At 38.1% G+C, this 14,500-nt stretch overlaps 1 protein-coding gene across 1 annotated transcript; it reads left to right on the top strand.

The window, feature by feature from the left end:
• Nucleotides 1–6,175: 6,175 nt before the first annotated feature.
• On the top strand, nt 6,176–13,762 carry cni (protein cornichon). The gene is made up of 5 exons (XM_089245622.1): nt 6,176–6,270; nt 7,713–7,781; nt 10,831–10,943; nt 13,071–13,214; nt 13,396–13,762. The coding sequence occupies exons 1-5, from the start codon at nt 6,190–6,192 to the stop codon at nt 13,424–13,426; spliced, it is 438 nt and encodes a 145-aa protein (XP_089101748.1). The 5' UTR covers nt 6,176–6,189; the 3' UTR covers nt 13,427–13,762.
• Nucleotides 13,763–14,500: the final 738 nt, after the last annotated feature.

Below are 14,500 nucleotides of genomic sequence, written 5' to 3' on the forward strand. Positions count from 1 at the left end.
GGATGGTGATAGGAACTTTGAAGCTAGTTATGGAAGCGAAGTGTCAATACAGAGATCTGAAGCGAGCGCAATGAGATTGCGCGGAACTATATAGTTTTTTGATTGTAGGCTGTAAACTAGAAACCGCTATTAGACTTGCGCTAGGAATGCGCGTACTGAAGTGTAAGCACAACACTTAGAATCAAAACGAAAGTGTCCGTCTGAGCGTGAAACTACCATTTAATTATGTAAACAAGAACGAGAGTGCGACACTCGCAAATTATTGGTTACCGTGGGGCTTCATTTCTTCAAAATTTTAAAGGTATATTCATTTAAACTTTTTCGAAGGCCTAACGAGAGCAATTCCTATTACACATTTCCATGTCCCCTTGACAATGCCGACAAGTTTCAAGACAGCATTTAATATTTGAATATATAACAAAGCCCCACGGGAATCAGAATAAATCGTGACCCACTGTTACAAAATATCGATGTATTATAGTTCCCGTGGGGTTTCGTATAAGATCAATACTAATTTTTGTTTTTTATCGAATTTTAAGATATATTTATGTTGGGAAAAAGAAAAGCTAAGCTGTAATTGGTCCAATGGTTCCTTAAGACACAGAATGGGGAGAGCAAATGACAGTGGCCTATATTTTGTGATAACTAGAAGTCTAGTTGATAGAACGATATATTTAGTGTTTCTAAAAAGAATTAACAGTATCGGACACTGCCACGGTTATTTTTGTGAAAACGTCAATCGTATATAATTGAAATTAAGTTTTTCGTACTATAAAATGCTGTGATGGGGATCATGGGAACAAAATTTCACGTAATGGAAGTTTCGAAATACAAATAAAAATGAAGATCGATCTGTAGGTGGCTTTTCGGCTACTAATGAGGGGAGAATGATGGAGAAGAGACAAAGAATAGGAATGGATGGATGAGTATACGAACATTTATGGAACTAGTAATGGGGTAGAATGTGTTTAAAAATGCGTGCAAGAACGCATGAAGTGGCTATAAGTGATTTGAAATGGGTCTAGGTCAATTTGTCGCAGGACAACTCGTCGCATTCAATTTGTCGCAGCGTCAATTCGTCGTGCGTGCTACAAATTTGTCGCAGACTCATTTCGTCACGGTACAAATTTGTCGCAGACTCATTACTCATTTCATCGCGACAAATTTGAATTTCTTTAAAATTCATATGCTTGTTGTAATCTTATAAATAGGGTAGTTGCTTTAGGCGTAAAAAATGGAACTATTTCTTTTTTCTCATTTATTGGAAATGTTCCCCCTTCCCATCTGTTTTAATTTTTAACAAATGAAGGAACGTATTCAATGAAGTCATTAAATTTTTAAAATTTAATTTTTACCATATAAGCCGCATTTCTGTCGGGATTTCCATTTCTCGCAGTGAGGGATGATGAAGAGCTCACCCAAATAAAAAATTGAGATAAAATAAATTTTTAAATTTTAATTTCCACCGTATAAGCCGCATTTCCCACTTTTTGTCGGATTTTCCATTTCTCGTAGTGAGGGGCGTTGGGAGCTCACCCAAATAATAAATTGGGATCAAATAAATTTTGAAAATTTAGTTTCCATCGTATAGGCCGCGCTTCCCGCTTTCTATGTATCCATGCAGAGAATATATCTTTAAGGAATTTTTTATGACAATGTATCTAAGTTTTATGTGTAACAGCTGCGAAAAGTATTATTTTCAAATTATTTTTTTGCAATGCAGTGTACATTTCAAATCGCTTTGTATTGTCACACCGAAATAATATTCAAACACTCCGACCATAGGCACCAGAACTGGGGGCTGATGCCATTTGAGCCGCCCCCCCCCCCCATCAACTCCAATAACTCATGAATATACAATTCAATGCACCATTTCGCCTCCTGAGTACGGGTTTGAGTCCCTTATAAACGGAATGAATGGCGATTTTTAGCCCCCCCCCCCACCTCCTCAATGTTTCTTTCATGTCGGCACCTATGACTGGCCAAGGATGCCGGAAGTGTTTGGAACTTGTGGGTTCTTGTCTTGATCTTGAAGTACGAAATTTTGATTTCTGAATCATTTCTCTGGGTGCTCATACCCATTCTATAAAGTACCGTGGGCACCAACAGCATCTCTGTCTCTGACACCACTGCAAATGTCAATCGATTTTTGATTTATTTTTTTTTTCAACTCCAAAGTAACAACTCTCGAGTAAAAAGAATGAAATCAGACTTTTAATTGGCCCATTGTATGTAACTTCATGTACATGACACTCGAAATTAAAATTACAATATCAATTACATTTAGAAATTTAACTGCATATAAAAGTTTAATTATATTTTAAAATTCGGTTATAAAAATTTGAAATGTTAAATAATTGATTTTTGCTGTGATAAAATTTCAATATTATGTGGAAAAATTTCGGTTTGCATGATATTCCCCAAATTACAGTGAGCCTTTATTTAACGGTAAATTTCTATCTGCCCCATGGGCTCGAGAGTTCCCCCCCCCCCTTCGAGAGTCACCAACATTTACCATTACAGTATCTCCATAAGAACCCGAAATATTTAATTAATTAAAAATTAAATTAAATTAATATTTAATTTTCACCGTATAAGCCGCACTTCCCGCTTTTGTTGGGATTTCTATTTCTCACAGCGAAGGGAGTTGGGCGCAGATCAAGGGTGGAAATGTAAAGTGCTTATGAATGGCGATTCGATAAAGTTTTCATAATGCCCACAGGATAAGCACCGACAAAGGCAATGTAATCACCAATAAGAAAGATGACTATGGGTCAGTCGCATAGATATGTATAATATAACCATTAATCTTATGTTTATAATCAGTTGCATATCTTTGGCTGGTTTGTTTGTGTGGTTGTAAGTGCCGCTTATACGGTGAAATTAAATATTAATTTAATTGAATTATTAATTAATTAAATATTTCAGGTTCTTATGGAGATACTGTAATGGTAATACTGTAATGGGGCAGATAGAAATTTACCGTTAAAGATAGGCTCACTGTAATCTGGGGAATATCATACAAACCGAAATTTTTCCACATGATATTGAAATTTTATCACAGCAAAAATCAATTATTTAACATTTCAAATTTTTATAACTGAATTTTCAAATATAATTAAACTTTTATATGCAGTTAAATTTTTAAATGTAATTGATATTGTAATTTTAATTTCGATGACCTTTCTGCACTGACAAAAATTAATTATTTTCAGTTAACTGCGTGTACACTTTTGTTCATGTTTTTATTTCACGTGTAAGACATACATACAAGCTCGCGTGGAACATGTACAGTGAAGAATCGACGATTCGACGAATTGATTCTGCGCTGTAATATATAAATTGACGTCACGACGAATTGACACGGCGGCAAACTTGTACAGCTACGAATTGGAGCTGCGACGAATTGACACGGCGGCAAACTTGTACAGCTACGAATTGGAGCTGCGACGAATTGGAGTTGCGACAAATTTGTACCGCGACGAATTGACACTGCAACAAACTTGTACCGCGACAAATTGAGGCGCGACGAGTTGATCGCGACAAATTGACCGGCTACGATTTGAAATTGCATTTGCTAGGCACGAGCTAACGAAGTGCATACTGAAGCTGAAGTGCGAGCAGGGCCGTCTTAATAGCATCGTGGGGCCCAGGGCCAAGTGATTTTTCTGAGACCCTACTGGGTAAATTCTCAAAAATTTCAACTAATTCTCATTTTTGTGAGGCCTCTCTTCTGAGGTCCCCCGGAACCATGCGTTACGACGGCACTGAGTGCGAGACCATTTCTAAGGAGAATCGGAAAGAATGCGGATTTTTTCACAGGCTCACAAATTTCGCCTATGCCCGAAAACGGTAATGGAACCGAGAACGAAAGATTTCGTCTAGGTATATGCAAACGAGAATGGAGGCCTAAGAAAGCATGACAGTGTAGAACGAGAGTTGAAAAGGTTTTATTAGCGTTCGGTTTTTTTTCCTTAAATTGGCTGCATTTCATTGGTTTCAGTGGGGCTCGGTCCCTTATGAAATTTAAGAGAACGTCCCCTCGAATTTTCAGTCTCCTTTGCATTGGTTTCTTTTGAAATTTGAGCGAGCGTCCTCGAATTTTTTCCTTTGCATTGGTTTTCGTGGGGCTCGGTTTCTTCAGAAATTTGAGCGAACGTTGTCCAATTTTTAGTTTCTTTTGCAATGGTTCTCGTGAAGCTCGGTATTTTTATGAAATTCAAGCGAACGCTTGATCATTTTTGTGGCACCGCGGTCATTTTCTGCACACGAGGGCTAATTAGACCGGGACCTACAATTTATTGCCGATTCCGAACGGCAGGCTTGTTTTTATACTCATCCAGAGGGAGGTGCGCTAACCCCTTGATGGAGGACTCTCTGCGGTAGCAATCTTTTTCTGCGGTCATGTCGCCGTTTCTATTGTACCCCTGTGTCAGGAAAGTTTTCTGACAAGGACGAACCGGGTATCGAACTCGCGACACCTGCCAAACATCCTTTGGTACTTGAGGCGAGTATCTTATCATCTTATCGACCTAAGCTACCGCGCCCTCTAAAAGATGGTAACTTTCAAGCCGGGTTTTCCTAGGAGCAGGTTTCCTGTGCCGCGCGCAACGTGAATCACCCAGCGCGACACGCCGTCCACTCACCAATAAGAAAAGCAGCATGACTGTTTTCCTACAGAGCGCAATACGCCTCACGACAGCGCTTTACGTCGGGCGTGATTGGTGGACTGCTTCTGAAGGAGTCAAATGCGTCGTGCGCAGCGAGTTTTGCCGATGTTCTCTTCACTCTCTTGTGTGTTTCCTTTCCCTTCTTTTCAAACTGGAGCATGCAGACTACAGAGTAGCTGATCCCAAGGCCATATAATACTATAATATAGCCACCCTGATTTGATGCGCCACACTAAGAAAACACAAACGCGTAGCGTGATTATGTAACACGTTTCTGCGAGCGCGAAATGGTTCAATTCGGTTCACGCTGCGCAAAAAACCTATTCCCAGGAAAACCCGTCTTTAAATTTTTCCGGAAGAACATTTTTGTGCCCCCCACGCATTTTGTGCCCCCACCAAAGGTCGATTCCCCCCCTCACTGAATTATCATAATATAATTTATGAGTTAGGAAAATTATTTCAATCCTTTATTTCAATGAAGAATAAAAATTCAATAGACTTTTTTTGGACATTTAAAAAATATATATACTGTATATCGGAGATACGGGAATGTCTTGCAAAATACGGGACATATGGTTAGTCTATGTTTTTTTCCTTCCATATCAATCTTGAACTTGTGCTGCCATCTGTGATAGAACTCCATCTGAGGAAAGAATACATTTCTTTATTAGAATATATTTTAAATAGGGTGACCATACGTCCCGTATTTCCCGGGACAGTCCCGGTATTTTCTGTATTTTTGGTCGTCCCGACTTTTTCGCAAAAGTGTCCCGGTTTTTCCCGTATTTTACACGACGCTTACTTGAATTTTTATTCTTTATTGAAGTCAAAGATTGAAATTATTTTTCAACTAATAAACTATATTATGATAATTATAACTATAAATGAGAATATTTATCTCCCACATTTGTCTCGGTGAACGTTTTTTTCGTGAAATTCATTTTAATCCACTGCAATTTGCAGTAACGTTTCATTTCCCGCCATTGTGATTTTACCGTAATTTTAACAATATTTGGCAACTTTGCTCGGTTTTAGCGTCATTTTTGGCGATAATTGGCGATGTCCCGTATTTTCCCGTATTTGGAATCTCAATGTCCCGTATTTCTCTCGAGGAAATATGGTCAGCCTAATTTTAAAGAATATATTCTTTTCTACATTTCACACTCAACATTATTCATTTAGTTATTCTTTAATATTATTTAGTTATTCTTTAATATTATTTAGTTATTCTTTAATATTATTTAGTTATTCTTTAATATTATTTAGTTATTCTTTAATATTATTTAGTTATTCTTTAATATTATTTAGTTATTCTTTAATATTATTTAGTTATTCTTTCCTCCATGTTTAATATAGTTACGACATGGAGACCTAGTCTTTGGAGCTGGCACTAGATAGCAGCACACGTACTGTAACTGGATATTGATATCCGTCTACATATTTCGCGTCGGACGAAAAGAAGTGATTACCGAAATAAAAACTAGCTATCTTTTATTTTGAGACAAGAATTGACCGAAACATGGCGTTCACTTTTGCAGCTTTTTGCTATATACTGGCGCTGATATTGACGGCGTTTCTCATATTCTTCGCCGTTTTCCACGTGCGTACATGCATTGTTTACCTCTCGATCGACATCCTGATGTCACGATGTCTTTAGTTGTCTAAATAAATATTGACATCGTGATTAAATTTTAATTGATGTCAAAGAGGCGGCCCAAAAATAAACATTTCAAAATGCTCGTATTGATAACATACCGCTGCTTTAATTGCCAATAATTTGATGTATTTATGCCGATGCAACTTGATTGGCCCCTCTATTTTTTTTTAATCAGTTGGCCACCGAAGTAATCAGGGGCTTGACTCATGGGAAGTGGGGGGGGGGGCATGGGCAAATCCTGATTAAGAGGCTCCGTGGGGTGGGATGCGGTTGAGGCCCCCCTCCCACTAAAATTATGAGGCCTCACTTGCCCATGTGGAAATCGTGCCGTGGAAGTAGTTGCAAGTGTGGCTCCAGAGTGGGAGGGGGCGGTTGCACCCCCTCCCCAAGAGCTGTATGATGGGGGGGGGGGGGTCTGTCCGGTAAAATATGGGATGATCCAACGCTCTTACACAGTCAAGCTGCCTTGGATTTATTCACAGCTAAATATGTCTGCCTTGGCTTCATTCAAAAGGTGTACAGAAATTACGCTTTACCAGTTTCGAGAGTGGAAATGCAGTGTGTCACACAAAATAAATAAAAAAAATCTGAATTTTTAATATGGTCCCTGCCCTCTAACTTCCAATTAAAAAGTTGTTTTCCCTTTTTCCCGTCTCTCCTGATGACAACAAAAGAATTTCCATGTTTCGTAGGTGCAATATTCACTGATACATTCGGAGAAAAGTTGAGAAATAACAGTATAGAGGAGGAAAAGGAGCGTCTGTTAGTTTTTGCAGTCCCAACTTTCCTCCGATTTGTGAATTCAGGTATCTTAACGATTATTGCACTTTGAAACGTGGCATTTTTTCTGTTGGCCTCAAGAATGACTGAGCAACGACTTTCTAATTGTAAGTTGTAACCCCTTGTTCTCAGTTAGAGAACAATAAGACCGTATAAACTGGTACATCCCATTTTGAGCATTATTAAAATTCAAATCATACCTCTACAATGGATGGTTGATGATATAAATGCTGTATTAGCACTTACAAGACACTGTCTATGACCCCCTTGAAATCGTGTAGCCTTAGACGAATGTCCCCACTTAATTTCCATTTGGAAATAAAGCCCTGACGTTTCTATATTTCCAATCCGTCATCTATTGCCAGTAATTTCATTTCAATTATCTCACGTCGGCTTGTGTCACTGGCTTCTTCTTTTGCCATGTGGAATGCAAAACTAATCAAGTGCTACGAGACAGAAAATTCACATCTGTGTTGTTCAGTCGTTTTCATTTCAGGAATTACAACTTTATTCTTATTATAATAATCTATTTTCTGGATGTCAAAATGACTGTAAAATCAATTTAGTGTCAGCGACTCTCATTTATTTATGTGTTGTTATTACAGGTGATATGCTTTGATGAGTTGAAGTCGGATTATAAAAATCCCATTGACCAGTGCAATAGTTTAAATCCAGTGAGTATAGAATTCTTTAACTTCACATACTGTATGTAATGGTTCATCAACTTTATGAGATTAAATTATTTTTGACTATTACACTGGCATCGAGAAAATATCATATCCAAAATCACATTTTTATATATGTATTCGAGTATATATAGTAGAGCATCGATTACCAGAAACAATTGGGGACTGAGGGTGTTTCAGTAACTGATTTTTTGGGTACCAATCATTCACGGAAAAAAACATTTTAACCAAGTGTCATAAGAGCAACATGAAACAAAGAAACAGTGATATTAAATACAAAACTGTATATGTTTTGTATCACACCTCTTGCGAATAACACAGACACGCCCCCCCCCCCCCCACATCCTTGAGCAGGGCTCTTAGGCTGAAATGTCTAGCGGGCCCCCAAACCAAACTTTTTAAGGGTTTCATGGCCTGCCTTCTATAGTGAATTTATAGCATGAAAAAACAAAATGGTAGTGATTGTCCTGGACCCCAGGGCTGGAGCCCTGTCAGCCCCACCCATATGGAAGCCATGCACAGAGAACTGACTAGCCTATTTTGACAAGTTCAAAATGGCCGTTAAAGTAGGTATGCAGTTTAGGAAAAGAAGTCAAAAATTTTATTTCACTTCAGAGTTTAGACTCATTCTTTTTTTCTCGCTGTGGAAGATGGCAATTGGACAGCATCACATTATTGTTCTAACCACTTCACAGCCATCTCAAGACAGTGAATTTGTCGACTGGAATGCTTTTGGTCAACCAATGTTTTGGTTCATTGGTATCCCCAAAGCAGAATGTGCCAAAATCTGCGAGGTACGTCGCAGAACAATTCGGAAGAATTTTAAGAAAAAGTGCAAAAAACACTATTACATGTATGGGGATTTTTACCGCAGAACATTTCCAGTCAGCCGAGGGCTCGTCGCAGAACAGTGCTAAACATTCTGCTTTGGGGATCGGTATTTAGATAATCGATGCTCTACTGTATATACCAAATTAATATATTCACTAGACACATGACATCCTTGGTGACAAATGCAAATGTCTGAATTATTTTAAGAAAATTAATTGATTGAAATGAATTTTTAATGCAATCGATCACGTTATAACGAACTCCAAGAGACCGGAGAAATCACTTCATTATAACAAAATTGTGTTATAAAGGAATTACAGGTTTGTGCACATTGTTCCTATGTACACTTATCTGGGGATTAGAAAAGTGTTCATTATAACAAGATTTTTTTGCTATAACGCTATTCGTTAAAACAGGATTCGACTGTACTTTAAAAGGGCTATTCCATAACGCACTACAGTAAAAAACTTGTTATAACGATACTATATACAGACCAATAATTCTAATTTAATAGTCTAGTTTAAATTTCTAGTCTAATTTTCTTTTGCCATTGTGGTGGTCGAGGGGTCATAGTGATGGACTTGCATTTACGGGTTCGAACCCCATCCCGGATCGTGTCTGGTCTGACGGGTTCGAACCGTCACCGCAGTGGTAGTCGGGTGAAGTTAGTTTTCTGTGGTTCCCAACTTCAAGATGCAAATGCAAGCCATCTCCCCGTTAAAAAGTCTCGCCATAGAGAGCAACAGGCCTACAACAGTGCAATTATCCAATCATTACACATCATGTATAGTTAGAAAAATTGATGGCAGATTGCTACACATATAATATATTATATAATTTCAGATTGATGATAGTTTTTTATAAAATTTATTTTTTGCTTTTGTCTGGGGGGGGTGCATGCTTCATTATTTTCAATAAAACCTTCCAGATACACCCATCCTTCGAGAACGCTTCAATATCTCTCCGAGATGGGAAGCGGAGTGTGTCCGGTCTCCAAAGGTCAAGCACTATACATAACAAGCATTACACAGAAACAAAGCGTCATAGACAGCTCACTACACGCTCATTCCAACCTGTACCAATTCATTAGAAGTTTTGCAGAGGAATATGGATGAGGCACATGTGTGGTTTAGTAGCAGTAGTCTAATTTTCTTGACCACCCATTCAGGACCGTCATTTGAACTTTTTCCAGGGTGGTTGGGGCAAAGAACGTGTACTCAATGTATATATATTTGTATATATATGCGCAGTTGAATTGAATACCATTATAACAAACTCTAAGGGACCAGAGAATTTACTTCGTTATAGCAAAATTTCGTTATAAATGAATTCCAAGTTTAAGTAAACTTATTTGAAAGATTAGAAAAGTGTTCGCTAAAATGAGATTTTCGCTATAATGGTATTCGTTAAAACAGGATTCGACTGTACCATTTCTAGTGCATTTTCTAAAGCTGGGGGGGGGGGGGCAAATGACAGGCCTGCACCCATTCCAAAAATTTTCAACCCTGGGCAAAGCTCACAGAGCCCACTTGGTCCCCCCCCCCATAAATTCGCCTGTCTCCAAGTCACTCTTTAGGTCAATCACATGCTCACTGGCCTCGTCCCTCAATGTATATCTTATTCTTTTGATCATTCCCATTCTCACACACTCTCTAGGTCATTCACTGAACTATATTCTCACTCTCTAGATCACGCTTGTAGTTGCTCACTTACCTGGTCCCTTATTCTCTTGGACATTCTTTTGGTCACTCACATGCTTGCACAATATTTTCAGGATTCGATGGTCTGGTCTGATCTGGTCCCTAGCTCTCTGAGTCATCGTTTTGGTCTCACTCATGCTTGCAAGCTCTCTTTCGCTGACCTTTTCCTATTCTACTAATTTTCTTCACCACTCATTCCTCAAATTTGCCGCCTGTCTGAGTTTGCCGTCCTGGGCTACAACCTTCTAAGCTAGGCCTTAACAAATCCCAGGCACCACGTCCACCTGGCAACCAAGAAATTGGTTATTGATGCCTAAAATTTTCACTGTTTACAATTTTCCATTGAGTAGCCTAGTATTTTTTTATGGGTGATCAATACATTCATAAGCCCCTGATGAGTTTGATAGTTCATGTAATTGTTTGTGTGCTTGTGATATAATGATGGTGGTGCAGTTTATAATTTCATGTGTTTAAAGATGTTTAATAATTCTGTTTCATTTTTTCAGCTTGTGTTACCGGAATATGGTATACATATATTTTTTACGTTCATGTTTCTGTTGGCATTTGAGTTTGTGACCGTGCTCCTCAACATACCATTGTTAGCATACCACATAAATAGGTGAGTTTAAAAAAACTGTCTTCACATACTGGATTGCACTCTGTAGGGGTCTGTCCAAGCTTTTTTTGTAGTGTCCTGTTTTTGTAAAAAAATTTCTGAAAAGAGTTATTAATTTTTTGCAAAAAGTAAGTAATTTTGTGGGAAGCAAAATAATTTAGTTAATTAATCACAAAAGAAATGAAAGACCAAATTTATGGTTTCATTGATTTGTATTATTTAAAGGGTCTGTTTTTGTCAGATCCAGAATTTTGTGAAGGGTCGGGAAAACTGACCCAAATTTCGGCGGGACAGACCTGCTCTGCTGATTTTTTTAAAATCCTTTTTTTTCTTTTTCTGTTCAAGTGTAGGATAACAATACTTTCACAAAGAATCAAAAACCCTCAATAATTATAAAAATGTATTGAATAAAAATGTATAAGTGTTCAATTTCATCTAGTGGTGAAATAGTAAAGTAGAGGGATGCCTGCACAGGTGGCAGCAGCTGTATAACGAATTATTCCATCATATCCATGTGATAAAGACCAAAAATCTGTATGAAGCCATATGCCGCCGTAGGCACCACCGTTATATAACCAAGTGGCAAAGGTGCCAAGATACCATCAAAATTACTCCACTTTGATGAAATTGTGCGATGGTCCTCCCAATAACCGAGCAGTACCTTGTTGTATGTGTGGCCCATTTGATTTTGCTTTACAATTAATTTTTTTTATGTCAAGAGTCTCCATCCTTAGACACGGTTTGGTCACATTTCAAAAGAATTTTAATTTTAATGAAACTTGCGGACCACTGAGCAATATTTAACCCATGTCATAAAATAGCTCAGCAGGCCAGGCATCAAAGACTCCCCTCCCCCCCCCCCCCCCGGTTTAAGTAATTACATACAGTAGAATCTTGATAATTGTTAATTGTAGGCGAACAAGACTGAGTCCAACTTGGATTATTGAAAAATGTGATTATATTAAAAAAACTTATAAATTTATAAATTGCCGTTTTTGGAGGAGGTGGGTTTAGACTTGTGTAATCATACTTGCTTTTTACTCTCACCCAGGGGCATATGCAGGATTGACCTTTGGGGAGGTCGAAAAAATTTTCTTTCCGAGAAATTTTTGAGTTGCCACCCTTCAACGAGCATTTAAATTAACAGAAATAGGTTAAAATACTACATAAAAGGTATTTTCTTTCTATATTTTTCGGCTTGGTGGGGCATGAGCCTCTATGCACCCCTCTGCATACATCTTCGCTTTCATTTATTTTGTTCTTAATTCAATGGCTTAGTTCAGTGGTTCTCAATCTTTTAAGCACTAAACAGACACCAACAACCACGTCAGGGGTCTTCAGTGCATGGCTCACAGGATATTTGTGGCCCGCCAAGCTCTTTCATGATGTGTTTAGTATAGCTTAGTCACCTGCAGGCTTGGCTAAAATGTGAAATGTAGCTTGCAGTGTGTGTGCGGTTAAAGACCTCTGCACTACACCAAAGCTCCGCAATGCATACTTTGAGAACCAATGGTTTAGTTCGTTAAAATTAGATCTGACAAGACTGATGGCCTTTTTTATAAGGAAAACGCTCTTATAAGGGTCTCCCACATCCCTGTGGCCCTATATGAATGCTTTTATGTTTTTTTTCACTATAAATTTATTATGGAAGAGCCTGCGGAAAATTCTGGCATGTAGAGTCCACCGAAAACCTCAAAGCCTAGAGATCAAGACTCCCTTTAACTCTTTTACAGCTGGGGTTTATTCCCTCAAAATAGACTTGCCCAAGTTTTGACTCATCTTTTTTTCCCTCGCCCTTCTATGAGACTTGACTTGCTTTTCAGGTTCCCGCCTCTGATGATACCTTTCATTTTCTTCCTCATCCTTCACAAATCCAAAACATACCTATACTCCCTATAATAGCAGTCTTCAGCCGTTTTAGACCTCATGGAGTTAAAACTGAAATTACATTCATTAGAAGTATCAAACGAAATAAATACATGAAACACTTCGAGAGGGAATTTTGAAAAAATTCCAGCGCACCTTGGAGATTATTCAGGACCCCAAACTTTCGAGACTAATGTATATGTTTGCATTGCATGACATAAGAGAACTGATTCTAAAATTCATTTTCTATTTATCTTTTAAAAGGTATCGTAATCGTCCTGTCATGAGTGGAGCCGGCCTATATGACCCAACCACAATAATGAATGCTGATCAACTCAGCCTTGCCATGAAGGAAGGATGGATCAAGTTGGGTTTCTACATAATCTCATTCTTCTATTATTTATATGGGTAAGTTTTGTACCGCTCATAATCATATATTTAAGTCTATTCATTTGTAGAAGCTACCTTTAGCACATTGATCCTCCTCATGATGATAAACATTAAAATTTCATTATCTAATTATGAAAAATAATCGGTATAAAAGTGTATAATGCATCTGAATTTTTTTTTTGTATTCTTATATTTACAGAATGATTCATTCCCTTATCACTGCGGTGTGAGCGTGAAGCTACCAAAGGAAATCAAAGAGGTGGCAAAAGTTGTGGTCTTTGCTACCAACTACTTAAATAAAAGAAAAACGGTATATCTCCTCCCCGAGTGAAGAGAGTGTTCTCGAAACTATCCCTGTTTGACAAGTGAAGTAAAAATTGCAGTCACCTCTTAGAGACTGGTGTAAATACGTGCATCATAAACATGGTTGTAACAACTCATATTCTGATTTTTCTCGCAGCTATGTGTGGAATGTCATTGACACGATGAAAATGCCCCATCTTGCTCATTTCATGCAATTATGTGTAACAAATTTGTAATTAAACCAGAGTATTGTACATGTTTCATGGTCAAACTTATCTATGAACACCATACAGTATTATATTTCATAACCATCGTATCGTCACAAGCCAATTAACTCATCTAAATCCATAAAACGAGAGGGCCTCTGAGGGTGTTCTAAAAATTCATAAAAATTGTAGGAATCTGTATATTTAATTGTGATTTGCGAAAAAATTATTCTCCTGAAGGGGTTTTTAGTACTGAAAAAAATTTTGCTCAAGTTTTTCTTGATAAAGGACACTGCGCAAAAGTAAATCACTGGAAATATGCAAATCAGAGTCCTATAAAATGCAGGGTGTACAATAAACAGCTCATTTCTAAATTTTCCTGTCACTGGTGCTTACATAAGGTTTTCATTGTGTTGTTCACATTAGTGGATAAAGCACTGTTGGTGAAGTTGTTTCACCTCAGCCCAGGGACATCTTAAGTGAGGGTGCACTGCACCCTGGCAGCGGGTTGTAAGAGACAGCAGCCTATAGACACAGACATTTTTTTTTTAAATTCTGAATACAAAAACTTTCACGTGATCGGAGGCGGATTTATAGTTTAGCTCAGTGTTTTCCAAAGTGGGTGATGGAAAATGTCCAGGGGGGGGGGCGATAGCAGTTACAGATTTAACATAGGATCCTATGGATTTACTTGAGTTGGGGGTGATGAGAGAAACAATTTCTAGAGAATTGGGGGGGGGGGTGGAATAAAACGTTTGGGAAACTGGTTTAGCTGATTGTGGGTTACAAAAATTT

This window comes from Pholcus phalangioides, unplaced genomic scaffold (genome assembly GCF_987345545.1).
Source record: "Pholcus phalangioides strain wild (caught in Gottingen) unplaced genomic scaffold, Ppha-v1.0 ptg000016l_1, whole genome shotgun sequence".
NCBI classification, from domain to species: domain Eukaryota; kingdom Metazoa; phylum Arthropoda; class Arachnida; order Araneae; family Pholcidae; genus Pholcus; species Pholcus phalangioides.